Here is a 15,402-nt window from a genome sequence, read left to right on the forward strand (position 1 = left end):
ACTGGCCTTCTAACCCGAAATTGGCAGGTTCGATCCTGGCTCAGTCCGGTGGTATTTGAAGGTGCTCAAATACGACAGCCCCGTGTCGGTAGATTTACTGGCACGTAAAAGAACTCCTGCGGGACTAAATTCCGGCACCTCGGCGTCTCCGAAGACCGTAAAAGTAGTTAGAGGGACGTAAATCAAATAACATTATTATTTCAAAAAATCAAAAAAGGCTTTCACGGCCGCAGGGCGTGCCATTCCAGCTGATGAGTCCAAATGGCACGTCTGGACGAAACTCTGCATTATGCACACGGCCTAACCACCCAAAAGCTGGTTCTATTGCTGTGATTATAAGAACATTATTATTATTAATATTTTGAGCCATGTTATTGAAATAAAATGACACTCAAATATCGAACAAAAGTCCAACTGCTTATGCACCACTTTACATTGCAAATATGCTTCAGACGATGCAAACATAACTTGCCTCTGATTGATCATAAAGAGAGAAAAATTACTGATCACAGTCTACAACATTTTACCCTCCAGTACTAGGGCCTATTGAAAAAAAGCATATAGAGCATTTTTTGAAATGTTCCTGTGACACACTATTAGAACGTGTGAAATGAGTATTAAATCAACAGTTCAAAAGGGCAAAATGTTGATGTAAAACGATAACATTTTTATTGGAAAACTCTGAACTACTATAACCTCTGAAGTGAACAGCATATCCATAAAACACACATTTCCACTTCCTTACTTCAGGTATACATATCTCCCAGCTGTATGCAATATCAAATATTCGTCACAAACGTTAGTAATGAGAAATGTATTTACCTGGTAGTGACAATTCATTTTCTACTCTCGGGAGCTGAACTGCAAAAAGACAGAATTAGCAACATTAATGCACTGATTACAAGGAAGACATCGTAAATGTACACAAATCCATAAATCTATATGCATATTTCACGATCCTGACAGGCTTACACAGACAATATCAGCAAGGATCACGACCAACTTGTTTACTATTTATTATTAAATGAAGGATACACGCCTACTGTGTATATTTTATGGTATGGCACTTAACACGCATGAACAGCTTCGATTTACATGCTCAGCACATTCATCAGATATGGTTAAATATTACAATCCCAAAATGATAGTAAAATATAGCATATTTTTTAAATATAACGTCAACAGAAAATGTAATCTCAGCCTCTGTGATTTCTCTATAACAGGTGCAACACCCATGGAAAGGACCTACTTACCCTTCTCCGGAGAAAAATTACTTAATTGTTCGTCATCGCGTGACACTTGTGTTATGATGGACGATGCGTCCATTTAAACATTTGTTGGTAATCCTACTGTTGTACTCTATTTTGGAAGGATTAATGTTAAACACCATAAAAATGTACAGATATCCAAAATGGCAGATGGTCACCTCGACTTGTTGTTGTGGTCCTAGTCAACTACTTAAATCAAACTACAAACCAAAATATAGACTTATTCCCATCTAATGCTAGATATATTTCTCTTAACCACTCATAAAATTTACATTTAAAAATTTAGTTATGATCGGTGAATATGAATATATAATTTTATTATCAACTTATATTGAATCAATTTGACTAGTGTAGAACTTTGGTTATTTACATGTTTGTAAATTTGGATTTCGCAAGATGTAGATAAAAAAAGTCAATCGTGTACGGATTCCACGCTGTCACACTACACAGAATTTAAAAAAAAAAAATTGCGTGGTGTACGAAGGATCGTGATTTTTGCATCTAATTGCTAGGTCACAACTACGATTATAAGGAAAACTCTCAAATTGTGAGGGCGTGATAGCCGAGTGACATTAGCATGGACCTCTCACATGGGGATCCGTGGTTCGCATCTCGGTCGAGACATGTAGAACTTCATGATTTAAAAACCTCGTTCCATGGAAGTTATGTTTCATCTTGACACATTCTAAAATCGGTTTGCATCACAATAAAATATTGAATATCACGTTCCTTTGAGTTCTAAGCAAAGAAGCAGGATTGTAGTTTTACGCGACTAATGATATTGTGATCATAACAACGGGATCACAGTTTCACCAACGGGAGTGATTTTTCATATTTTAAAAACCCACGAACAACGGCTCACTTGGTGAAAACCAGTCAGTCACTGGCAAATAACTGCTGATTTAACGGTGATAGCTACGAACACTCGATTAGGCCTATGTGGAGAATACCTTATTTTACACAATCGCACGTGTATTGTCAGGTTTGAACAATAGCACCTGGGTGGGAAGCCGGTGATATATCACTAAGATATCATACTCTATTGTAGTTTTCTCAGTAACACAACATTATGTCTAGGCCTACCGGTACTACTTTGTATCACAATGTTGCACTCCACGTCTCATTGCCTTAATCAGGCCTACCATACAGTAACACGTAATTTTTTCCAGTAGCCATAAGAAAAAGTTATGCAGAGGTAACCAAGTTCCAGTGAAATTGGAAATGATTGCGTAAATTATTCATTTAACTATTCAAGACCGTGCTGAAATTATTAAAGAATGTACCAGTATGTAAATTTTTGCTTGTTTCCAGAACATAAAATCACATTATTATTTGTTCAATATTATTTTCTTCATATTATTCGGAATATGCAATTTTAATCATCAGTCTCCTAAATACTGTCTTTCTGCCTACAGTATGCAAATCTACCACTTCCCCAATCCTAGTAAATGTTGTTTGGTCGTCATGACATCTGGGGTCCGCTGTCTGTAATAATCTTTTGCTTTGCCAATTTTTCAGATATTTATCACTTTTAGGTCAACTCAAGACTGAATCGGTGTTTTTTTCTTTTCGTGTCTGTTTGTCTGTTCCACCATCACGTCGAAACGGCTGGATAGATCTCAACTAAACTTCATAATTTAGAGTATACTCATCCCGGACAAGGTTTCGATTGCATATCATTTTAAAATCCTTGAATAAACGGGGGGTTTATAGGAACACGATTCTGGTTTTCCTCCATTTTCTCTTATTCTATCGATATTCTGTAAATTCCGAGGACCGTACGTGAAACGCCTCTTCATTATAAACAAAAACTTTCGTTATGTTCATAATTTACCTTACTCCTCACATGACGGAGAAATTTACTATTTTCTGCGAGTACTCTGCATTAAGTGACCGACAGTACGGAGGATGGTTGCCTAGTTGTACGTCCTCTTAAAACAATAATCACCACCACCACCGACAGTACGGCAACGAACCGACAGGTTGCCATGGCAACGTCTCTGACTGCTTACCGGCAGGGAAGTACCGTATTGCCATTTTCCTCATCATGCTTTTAAATTCGTGGATGTTCCTTGGCTAGAAGGAAAGAGAGGCGTCAATCCGCCATTCTGCGGGATATTGGCGGAATATCGTTGGAGATTATAACCGCCCACGAATAGATTAAGTAATAACACCATTAGTCATCTTCTTATCTGTTTACCTAAGAATCACTGCGCCTAAATTTCTCCTCTGTTACCGCTTTATTATATCCATAACTCTCACCAGAATAATTTATTGAGAGCAATTTGATTTTCCAATACATTCACTTGGCATTTACATATTTGTCGTTATCCAGCTGTCCTCAGTTATAATCCATCTTCTATTAATTTCACTTTGCTTAACTGTATTATTTTCTTCCTTAATTACTCCATGTGTACGCGAGTGCCAGAATCTACTGGATATATTTCCACCAAACTTCATATTCAGAATCCATCTGTCCTTGGGTAGGTTTTAGGGCAAATATTGTTTCTAAATCGTGAAGTGACTGGGGAGTTTATACGAAACCGAAACAGTGATTTTGCACTCCCACAAAAAATAGCCTATACAAGAAAAATGGAAATCTACCTGCCTTAATGGAAATTTACTTCTAAACCTTTTTTCTCATGTGCATCATTTCGATACGAGGATTAATAAGTGCGATATCATTAACGGACCGTTTTTTGGTGCAAGTCCCATCGGACTGAACTCAAGAGCGGGTTCGTGTAAAGCGTATTTCTTACAACTTGAAAACTACTGAAGATATTCGAACCAAACTTTATATTTAGCATCAACCTGTCCAAAGGTAGGTTTTAAAAGTCAATAACATTACATGTTCCTGGAATGGACTGGCGGTTTATAGAAAACGAAATGGTGATTTTACTCTTCCACAATATATACAGTGCAAGACAAACCTGAATGGAAATCGACCAAACGTGATGGAATTCCATCTCTAAAACTTTTTTTCTTGTGCATTTTTTCGTCTGGAAGATTAATAAGGGAGATATAATGAATGTTCAGTTTTTCAGGTTAAGTCCAGCGGACATAGCCCAAAACTTGTACGTGGAGCAGATTCCTTATATATCTATATAATTATCGTAACGTCTGTGTGCCTCTACATTGACTATTTTGGCGAAATTTTCGTACAGATTTCCGTTTAAGGGGTAATAATGACCATCTGCATATTTTTGGTTTAGTTTCCTGAAAGTCTTAATTTTTACCCTCCTCGCCCAAAATCCAGATTGCGGCATAATCTGTCAGACGAAAAAAGCAAATTGAAATTTGACAAAATTATACGTTTTAGCCTGTAACGGACGGAAAACTTCCTAGCTCTTTACATATTTCACTTTTATCCCCGAAGAATATCGAAATTTGGAGGCAATTTTAATGATGGTGCAGACCTACGGGAAGTCCTATCACATAACGGATTGCACAATCTCCGTTCAACTTGGAATGATCGTACGACTTATGGCTTATGACTTTTTGTCGTATATGTATCCATTTTACGTTTGATTTTTCTCTATTAATTGATGCTAAGTAAATTTGGAATTTTCACATGCATAATTCATACTTTCAATCACTTATAGGAAATACAGAATCATCAAACTCTTCACGAAAATTGGCCCACCCAGTAGCCATATGTGAGCCAAATGCTATGTATGTAGCTGTCACATTATTTCCGAAAAGTAATGTAATGTGAGATAATCTTTAAAAAATTTACCCTGTTCAACGTTTCTAACTCAATCTGACCCAAGAATAGATGAGATATCATAGGACCAGCCATTTAGGCCACTAAATCCGGCGTCTTATGATATAATCCTTTGTCGATATGACGTACGTTTAGCAGCAGTTAATCTGTAAATGAAGGTCTGCAATATTGTAAACACGCATATACTTTCGGATGTCGATCTATATACATTCACTGATGTCGATTTGTAGCGATCGAGAAAGGGTATCTGCTATTGTAATCAGTACTCCCCACACCGACTTTGACTGGCAGTAGGAATGGCGTCCTTCTCCAATTCCTGTGTAGCTGGCATTAATAAGGCAGGCCTACCATTGTAATGAATAATTAATTTTTCGACTTGAATTGCAGAAGGCTAGAGAGCATGGAGTTTTGTTTAAAACTCCCCTAGCCGATTGTGTTTGGCTGAAGACAACGGTGCCCGCCATTATAAACAAATGTCCTCATCTAAAATATGACTGACATTAGGCGTAGTGGCCTGCTATTTTGATGGAAACTCACCACCTTGGTGTGACTGGCACTAAGCGGGCTGGCAGTAGGAAAAGGGGCCCGATATTATAATGATAACTGCACAACTCAATTTCGACTGATAGTAGGGTAGTTGCCTGCCATTATAATAAAAACTCCTCAGCTGTTATCTGTCCGGAAGTAGGAAAGGAGGGCTGCCACTGTAACGAAGAGTCCCCAAATCGATTGTGACCGCGCAGTAGGCAATGGGGCCTGCAATTATAATGTAAATTTCCCAACTCGATTGTGAGTGGCAGTAGGCAAGTGACCCTGCCGTTATATCACGCATCCTTTAACAAACACTTTACATTGGAAATAGCGTACGGGGACCTCCCCATGCTGTTTCTCGGATAACGCTAAGAGACATGCAATTTTAAAACAATTTTATTTACTGCATGTACAGTATTTACTTCGATATTCGAATACAATGTAGAATACCGTAGCGAAGCACGAGTACATTTACTAGCAATAACTAAAGTTGATGTTTCACATTTCTTAGAGGGAGGTCCGTTTACTGCCGGCCGTGGCGGGGAGTTGCCAAACCTCACACTTCACTCGTGAGTTAGATCTTGTCGCAAGCAGTTCAGTGTGAGTTTTTTATTATTTATTGGTGACAAAAGGTCCCATGAGCCTCTGGCTTGTGATAGGGACAATACAGTACATACTTTTTAAGGCGACACAATAATTACATTTCATATACAATAGATTTTTCTGTAAAGTGACAAGTACATTTTTGGATAACTAAGACATTGCTTCTTTTACATGTTAGGATCATAGTTTTTCAGAAATATATTTAGATATTGCATGGCTGTAATATATTAAATATGGACTATATATAATTGTATTAAACAAAGCAAGTTATACAGAGATTATACTAGGTTATCTGTAAAAGAGTAATATTCCTTCAGTTTTTTCTTAAAAAAATACCCGATTTAGAGTTCTGTATAACAGGAGGCCACACATTGTATTCCCTAAACATTGATGACTCTATGCCTCTCACTCCACACTTTACTGAATTAGAGTAAGAGGGATATATCCTTAATGATCCTCTAGATCCATATCCATGAATTTCACTAAAATGGGAGAAGTTAACAGTAGAATGGGTTAATTTCCTATCTAGCTTATACATAAAGACTGCTGATGAAAATGAAATTTGTTTATGGAATGGCAGAATGTTTGACTCTGAAGAAACTTCATGTGACGTTTTGAGGAAGGGGAATCCATACATCAATCAATCAATCAATCAATCAATCAATACTGATCTGCATTTAGGGCAGTCGCCCAGGTGGCAGATTCCATATCTGTTGCTTTCCTAGCCTTTTCCGAAATGATTTCAAAGAAATTGGAAATTTATTGAACATCTCCCTTGGTAAGTTATTCCAATCCCTAACTCCCCTTCCTAAAAACAAATATTTGCCCCAATTTGTCCTCTTGAATTCAAACTTTATCTTCATATTGTGATCTTTCCTACTTTTATAGACGCCATTCAAACCTATTCGTCTACTAATGTCCTTCCACGCCATCTCTCCACTGATAGCTCGGAACATACCACTTAGTCGAGCAGCTCTTCTTCTTTCTCTCAATTCTTCCCAACCCAAACATTGCAACATTTTTGTAACGCTACTCTTTTGTCGGAAATCACCCAGAACAAATCGAGCTGCTTTTCTTTGGATTTTTTCCAGTTCTTGAATCAGGTAATCCTGGTGAGGGTCCCATACACTGGAACCATACTCTAGTTGGGGTCTTACCAGAGACTTATATGCACTCTCCTTTACATCCTTACTACAACCCCTAAACACCCTCATAACCATGTGCAGAGATCGGTACCCTTTATTTACAATCCCATTTATGTGACAACCCCAGTGAAGATCTTTCCTTATATTAACACCTAGATACTTACAATGATCCCCAAAAGGAACTTTCACCCCATCAACGCAGTAATTAAAACTGAGAGGACTTTTCCTATTTGTGAAACTCACAACCTGACTTTTAGCCCCGTTTATCAACATACCATTGCCTGCTGTCCATCTCACAATATTTTCGAGGTCACGTTGCAGTTGCTGACAATCTTGTAACTTATTTATCACTCTATAGAGAATAACATCATCCGCAAAAAGCCTTACCTCCAATTCCACTCCTTTACTCATATAGTTTATATATATAAGAAAACATAAAGGTCCGATAACACTGCCCTGAGGAACTCCCCTCTCAACTATTACAGGGTCAGACAAAGCTTCACCTACTCTAACTCTCTGAGATCTATTTTCTAGAAATATAGCAACCCATTCAGTCACTCTTTTGTCTAGTCCAATTGCACTAATTTTTTCCAGTAGTCTCCCATGATCCACCCTATCAAATGCTTTAGACATGTCAACCGCGATATAGTCCATTTGACCTCAGGAATCCAAGATATCTGCTATATCTTGCTGGAATCCTAAAAGTTGAGCTTCAGTGGAATAACCTTTCCTAAAACCGAATTGCCTTCTATCGAACCAGTTATTAATTTCACAAACATGTCTAATATAATCAGAAAGAATGCCTTCCCAAAGCTTACATACAATGCATGTCAAACTTACTGGCCTGTAATTTTCAGCTTTATGTCTATCACCCTTTCCTTTATACACAGGGGCTATTATAGCAACTCTCCATTCATCTGGTATAGCTCCTTCGGCCAAACAATAATCAAATAAGTACTTCAGATATGGTACTATATCCCAACCCATTGTCTTTAGTATATCCCCAGAAATCTGATCAATTCCAGCCGCTTTTCTAGTTTTCAACTTTTGTATCTTATTGTAAATGTCATTTTTATCATATGTAAATTTTATTACTTCTTTGGCCTTAGTCTCTTCCTCTATCTCGACATTATCCTTGTAACCAACAATCTTTACATACTGCTGACTGAATAGTTCTGCCTTTTGAAGATCCTCACATACACACTCCCCTTGTTCATTAATTATTCCTGGAATGTCCTTCTTGGAACCTGTTTCTTCCTTAAAATACCTATACATACCCTTCCATTTTTCACTAAAAAATTTGTATGACTGCCAATTATGCTTGCCATCATGTTATCCTTAGCTGTCTTCTTTGCTAGATTCAATTTTCTAGTAAGTTCCTTCAATTTCTCCATACTTCCACAGCCATTTCTAACTCTATTTCTTTCCAGTCTGCACCTCCTTCTTAGTCTCTTTATTTCTCTATTATAATAAGGTGGGTCTTTACCATTCCTTACCACTCTTATAGGTACAAACCTGTTTTCGCATTCCTCAACAATTTCTTTAAACCCATCCCAGAGACTGTTTACATTTTTATTTACCGTTTTCCACCGATCATAGTTACTTTTTAGAAACTGCCTCATACCTGCTTTTTCAGCCATATGGTACTGCCTAACAGTCCTAATTTAAGACCTTCCTTTCTATCACATTTATTTTTAACTACCACAAAAACAGCTTCATGATCACTAATACCATCTATTACTTCGGTTTTCCTATAGAGCTCATCTTGTTTTATCAGCACCACATCCAAAATATTTTTCCCTCTGGTTGGTTCCATCACTTTCTGAATCAGCTGTCCTTCCCATATTAACTTGTTGGTCATGCATCCTGTCGTTCGCATTTCCTTCCCAATTGACATCTGGCAAATTCAGATCTCCCGCTACAATCACATTTCTTTCCATGTCGTTTCCCACATAGCTGACTATCCTATCAAACAATTCCGAATCCGCGCCAGTGCTACCCTTTCCCGATCTATACACTCCAAATATATCAAGTTGCCTATTATCTTTAGAAATGAGCCTTACACTTTTTCGTAGCTTACAAATTCTTCTTTCACCAGAATGAAAACTCCCCCTCCCACCTTTCCTATCCTATCTCTACGATACACACTCCAGTGCTGTGAGAAAATTTCTGCATCCATGATATCATTTCTCAGCCATGATTCAACTCCTATTACAATATCTGGTAAATATATATCTATTAAATTACTTAATTCTATTCCTTTCTTTACAATACTTCTACAGTTGAGCACTAACAGTTTTATGTCATCCCTACTTGATTTCCAGTTCCCTGTTCCCTTAACACCGCTCCCTAGGTCACCCTGTTTCCCTGAATGTTCCTCCCTATAGCTCTTCTAAACATATTTCCTAACTTGTACCACTGCGGTTTAAGTGAAGGTCATCTGAGCGCAGATCCCTATCTCCTACCCACCCATTAGGATCTAGAAATTTCACTCCCAGTTTCCCACATACCCACTCCATAGCCTCATTTAAATCCCCAATCACCTTCCAGTCAGTATCCATCCTACACAATATTCCACTCATAACAATCTCCGCTTCCTTAAACTTCACCCGTGCTGCATTTACCAGATCCCACACATCTCCAACTATGTTGGTACTTATATCAGCTTGCCTTACGTTGTTGGTACCAACGTGAAACACTACCACCTTCTCCTTCCCCTCCTCCCTCTCTTCTACTTTCCTCAACATCTGCCTCAACCTAATTCCTGGATAACAATCTACCCTGGTTCCCTTTCCTCCACACACTTTCCCCACGTGTCTAACGATGGAATCCCCAATGACCAGAGCCTCAACCCTACCCACCTCATTTGATCTTCTCCCCTCCTGGTCAGCCCTATTTTTCCTGATAGCTGCAGAAGCTACTTCCTCCTCCCTTTTCTCCTTCCCATGACCCTGTTCCACCTGTCTTTTCCTATCCTCTACTCTACATTTCCCTTTCCTACCTTTTCCCTTCCTCCTACTTCCACGCATCTCAGCAACAGCTCCCTGTCCCTCATCTTCCCTCTGTTGTTCTACCTGGAGTGACTCGTACCGACTTCGCACAGACACCTGTCCTGAATTCTGATCCTGAATAGAGCCCTTGGCCTGCAATCTCCTTCCCCTTAGAACATTAGACCACCTGTCTTCTACAACTCCTCCCTTTCCTTCCCCTCCCTCTTGTACACCTACCGTAACCTGTACATTGTTTGAGGGAGTCCTATCTTCCTTCCTCTCTTCTGTGAGAATCCTAATTATCTCCCTCAAACTTTCCAACTCCTCCCTCATACCCCTCAATGCCTCACCACACCCACAATAAGTACATTCGCGCTCCTTAGCCATTCTTTACGGGGGGAAATTTTTAAATAAAAAATAAAATAACTTTTTTCCAAAAATAAATGAATGGAGGGATATATTGTCTGGGATAGTACACAACAATAAAGTAATTAATATACGACTACACTACAATACTACTTAGTCGTGCTCTATATTTTTATCCTACACCCCCTAACAGGATAAAAGCTGCTTGGAAGTAAGATGGCGACTACTGTGTGTGAATCTGTGATATCCGTAGTAGATAATGGTGTAAGATGCAGTGAAAAATGTGGCAAATGCAGAAGAGTAGTTAAAAATGGGATTCTATGTCGTAAGTGTGATGAATGGTACCATTTTCGTTGTGCAAATATTGTAAATAGGACTGATATTTAAGAAAGTGAGTGGCTGTGTCCCGAGTGTAAACAAACCGATAGTGAGACAGAACAACAAGAGAGACAGACATACGAAACTATAATTAAGATTTTAGGAGTGCTACAAGAAGATTTATGCGCTCTGAAACATGAAAATGAAAGCTTAAGGGACAGAATAAAGAAACTGGAAGATAAAGAAGACATTGGAGAAGAAAGATCGCCGTGGACGGAAGTGACGCGTAGCCATTTTAGGCCTAATGTTAAACATATGGGAGAATCTACGTACAACTTAAAACCGGGAAAAAACTCTTTGCAGTGCCAAAATAGATTTCAGTTACTTCAACAAGTTCCAGAAGAAGACATACCAAGTTTTCCAAATAATTTTAAATCCAGTGAAGGTAACCTACAGAAGAAGAAAACCAACCGAAAGTCAAGATCGCCAAAGATTCTTCTCTACGCAGACAGTCAAGGGCGGGGTATGGCAGAAGGCATCAAGGATGAGCTGCAGAATCCAGAAACTGAGGTTTTAGGACTAATAAAACCAGGTGCCAAAACTGAAGACGTCCTTTCAAGTTGTGATCCTGTGTTAGAGAAGGACAATTATGTGGTAATTGTGAGTGGTACAAATGACATTGCTGCAAATGAAGGTGAGGAACTAATTATGACTCTCAGAGGTAAGCTTTCCAAACTACCTGACTCAAAAGTAATTGTAGTTAATGTGCCACCTAGGTATGACCTTTTAGAGGACTCATGTGTGAACAAAGCTGTACATGATGTAAATATAAAAATCAAGAGATTATGTAAAAGTTTTAGAAATGTCTATGTAGTAGACACTTTAGGTCTTGGCAGGCAAATGTTTACTAGGCATGGGTTACATCTGAATGGTAATGGAAAAGCAAATCTCTGTAGACAAATTGCTACAATTAACAACATAGATTTGCAAACTAATCTGTACTTAAGAAAACCCATACCACTAAACTGGCACATACAGGGAAACTTGCCAGAAAACCCAGACCCTTAAATCAAGATCTATGTACAAGGATCTGGGTTCCAGGGAGGTTCTCAACTCATGAGTCAAACGTTACCCAATTGCAACAGTCAAGTTTTAGGGAGGAAGGAGGTCTGAGATTGCTCTTGGTAAACTGTCAGAGTGTAGTAAATAAACAATTAAAATTCGGTACATTGATGGAATCTTATGAGACTGATGTGGTGATAGGAGTAGAATCATGGTTGAGAGAAGGGGTGGGTAATAGAGAAGTATTTCCAGAAGGGTACACAGTCTATCGTAGAGACCGAGGAGATAAAAAGGGACGGGGGGTGTTTATTCTGGTGAAGGAAACTTATTGTTCACATGAATGGTTTACCGATGAAAGGGATGAAATATTAGGGATAAAATTAGTTTGTCATAATATGAAGGAGGTGGGAATTATAGGAACATACAGGCCTGGAAGAGAGGAAAGAGACATGGAAATATTTGAGAAAATAATAGATTATACTCATAAAAACAATAATAATGATATGGTAATAATTGGGGGAGATCTAAACTTGCCTGAAGTTGAATGGAATGGAGCTGCAAGTGAAGCCCATGAACAGAAACTGGCAAATAAGTTAATTTGGGAGGGAGGATTTACACAAGTAGTACAAGAACCGACTCGTCTCAATAACTTACTAGATGTATTCTTGGTTAAACCATGGGAAATTTTTGATAAAACTGAGGTAATTGAAGGAATAGGTGACCATAAGGCTGTAATAATGGATGTAGGACTGGTACCAAAAAGGCTTAATAAGAGGGTTACACAAGACAAGAAATTATACAGAAAAACTAAAGTTGATGAATTTGGGACTTACCATAAATCACAATTCAGTTGTTGGATAAGTGAAGGGAGTAATGTGGATACACTTTGGGCTAAATTTAAAGGAATCATTTGGGAAGGAGAGAAGAGATTTGTACCTGTTAAGAAGGGTAAAATGACCTCAGACACTGTTTATTATACAAGGGAAATAAGAAAATTAAAAAGAAAATGTAGAATAGTAAACAGGAAAATCAAAGAAGGCAGGGAGAATAGAGAAACTAGAAAACAGCTAATGAGGGAACTGAATAGAGTGAAAAAGGAAGCAAAAGAGAATTATATGAATGGCATTCTTCAAGAGGGTAATGACCACAAAGGGAAATGGAAAAAGCTGTATTCATGTATCAGGAATCAAAAAGGAAAAGGAATCCAAATTCCTACAATGGTGGGAGAAGGGGGTGAACACTATTTAACAGATACTGAGAAAGCAAACCTCTTCAGTAGGGAAGTCAGAGATTCAGTAGAAGATTGTCAGGACTTGGAAACCATAACAGAATATAGAGAGGGAGAGACACATAGGGAAACAAGAAGCTTCTCATTCACAAATGAAGATATTTTCAGAGAAATCCAACTGCTTCAGCAAGGAAAAGCAGCAGGAAGTGATCAAATTACTGGGGAGGTATTAAAGACGATGGGGTGGTATATAGTGCCTTATTTAAAATTTCTTTTTGACTTTGTCATAAATAATAGTGTAATACCAAAGGAATGGAAGGAATCTATAATAATAACCATTTATAAAGGAAAGGGTGATGAAAGGAAACCAGAGAACTACAGACCAATCAGCCTGACCAGTATAGTTTGTAAAATACTGGAGAGTTTAATATCATAGTACATCAGAGGGATATGTGATGATAAAAATTGGTTCATGAGGAGCCAGTATGGATTTAGAAAGAAATTTTCTTGCGAGGCACAACTGGTGGGATTTTAACAGGACATATCAGATCAGTTGGATTCAGGAGGCCAGTTAGATTGCATAGCCATAGATCTTTCCAAAGCCTTTGATAGAGTGGAACATGGAATATTATTAAAGAAATTGGAGGGAATAGGACTGGACGTAAGGGTTATACGTTGGATAAGAACATTTATAAATTCAAGGGTTCAGAAAGTCAAAGTAGGAAATTATATATCACAGGAAGAGACAGTTTGGAAGGGAATTGCACAGGGTAGTATAATCGGTCCGTTACTTTTCTTAATATACGCAAATGATTTAGGGAACAATATAACATCGAAAATAAGATTGTATGCAGATGACATAATTGTTTATAGGGAAATAAATAACATTGAGGATTGCTCAGAATTACAAAGGGACCTTGAGAGTATCCAAGAATGGGTTGAAGAAAATAATATGAAGATTAATGGAGGCAAATCAACTGTTACAACATTTACAAACAGGAGCTTTAAAACTGAATTTGAATATACTTTGGATGAGGTAGTTATCCCAAAAGATGGCAAGTGCAAATACTTAGGTGTGAGATTTGAAAGTAATTTGCACTGGAAGGGTCATGTTGATGACATTGTTGGGAAAACATACAGATCGTTACATGTCATAATGAGGCTACTTAAAGGATGCAACAAAGAATTAAAAGAAAAAAGTTACTTAAGTATGGTTCGTCCATTATTGGAATATGCAAACAGTGTTTGGGATGCTCACCAAGAATACCTAATAAAAGAACTAGATGGTGTGCAGAGGAAAGCAGCAAGGTTTGTAACAGGGGATTTCAGGAGAAAGAGTAGTGTATCAGAAATGCTAAAGGAACTTGGTTGGGAACTTTTAAGTAAGAGAAGGGAGAAAACTAGACTTGTAGGATTATATAGAGCCTATACAGGAGCAGAAGCATGGAGAGATATCCGTGAGAGGCTTCAGTTGGAAAATAATTATATTGGTAGAACTGACCACAAGTACAAAATTAGAAGGAATTTTAGCAGAAGTGATTGGGGTAAATTTTCATTCATTGGGAAGGGCGTGAAGGAGTGGAACAGTTTACCAGGGGTAGTGTTTGATCATTTTCCAAAATCTGTACAGATATTCAAGAAGAGAATAAACAACAACAGAGAAAATAAATGAAATGTTAGAGGGCATTCGACCAGTGCAGCATATTGTAAATAAAAATGTGTGTGATTAAATTAATTCCATCCCCTGGTCTATGGTGTTTGGACAGCCCAAGTAGGGGACTGCCTGTAGGGGTGAAGAACAGTGGGGACTTCGAGGGCCCTTGGACCGCTATGGTAGCTGTGAAGGCCCTTCAGGAACTCTGAAAAGTGGTGGCAAAAGGGGCTCTGGTTAAGACGCAGCAGGTCGTTATGCTACTTATGTTCCAAAATGGGTAAAATATAAATATGTAAATAAATTCAATGTTAATTTTAATCTTATACCAGTTGTATATTATTATTAGAAGTAATTTCACAAACTGTATATGAGTTGACTATGTTTGTAAGATATTATAAGTAGAATCTTGTAAACAATATAAATTTATTAAGGATGATGTATGTGTTTAATAGAACAAATTATTAGCGCAAATTGTATAATATTGTTTTCTAGGAAAATTTTCTTCGTCTCTTG

At 38.0% G+C, this 15,402-nt stretch overlaps 1 protein-coding gene across 1 annotated transcript in view; it reads right to left on the reverse strand.

Annotated features, from left to right (window-relative positions):
* Positions 1-1,435, reverse strand: part of hzg (herzog) — a 233,962-nt gene extending 232,527 nt beyond the window's left edge. The window contains exons 1-2 of the mRNA XM_067150808.2: positions 1,254-1,435; positions 823-861 (exon numbers count right to left, since the gene is read on the reverse strand). Coding sequence (XP_067006909.1) covers positions 823-861; positions 1,254-1,326 — 112 coding nt within the window. The 5' untranslated portion in view covers positions 1,327-1,435. The remainder of the gene's footprint in view (positions 1-822; positions 862-1,253) is intronic.
* Between the last annotated feature and the right edge of the window lie 13,967 nt (positions 1,436-15,402).

Source organism: Anabrus simplex, chromosome 7 (assembly GCF_040414725.1).
Source record: "Anabrus simplex isolate iqAnaSimp1 chromosome 7, ASM4041472v1, whole genome shotgun sequence".
NCBI classification, from domain to species: domain Eukaryota; kingdom Metazoa; phylum Arthropoda; class Insecta; order Orthoptera; family Tettigoniidae; genus Anabrus; species Anabrus simplex.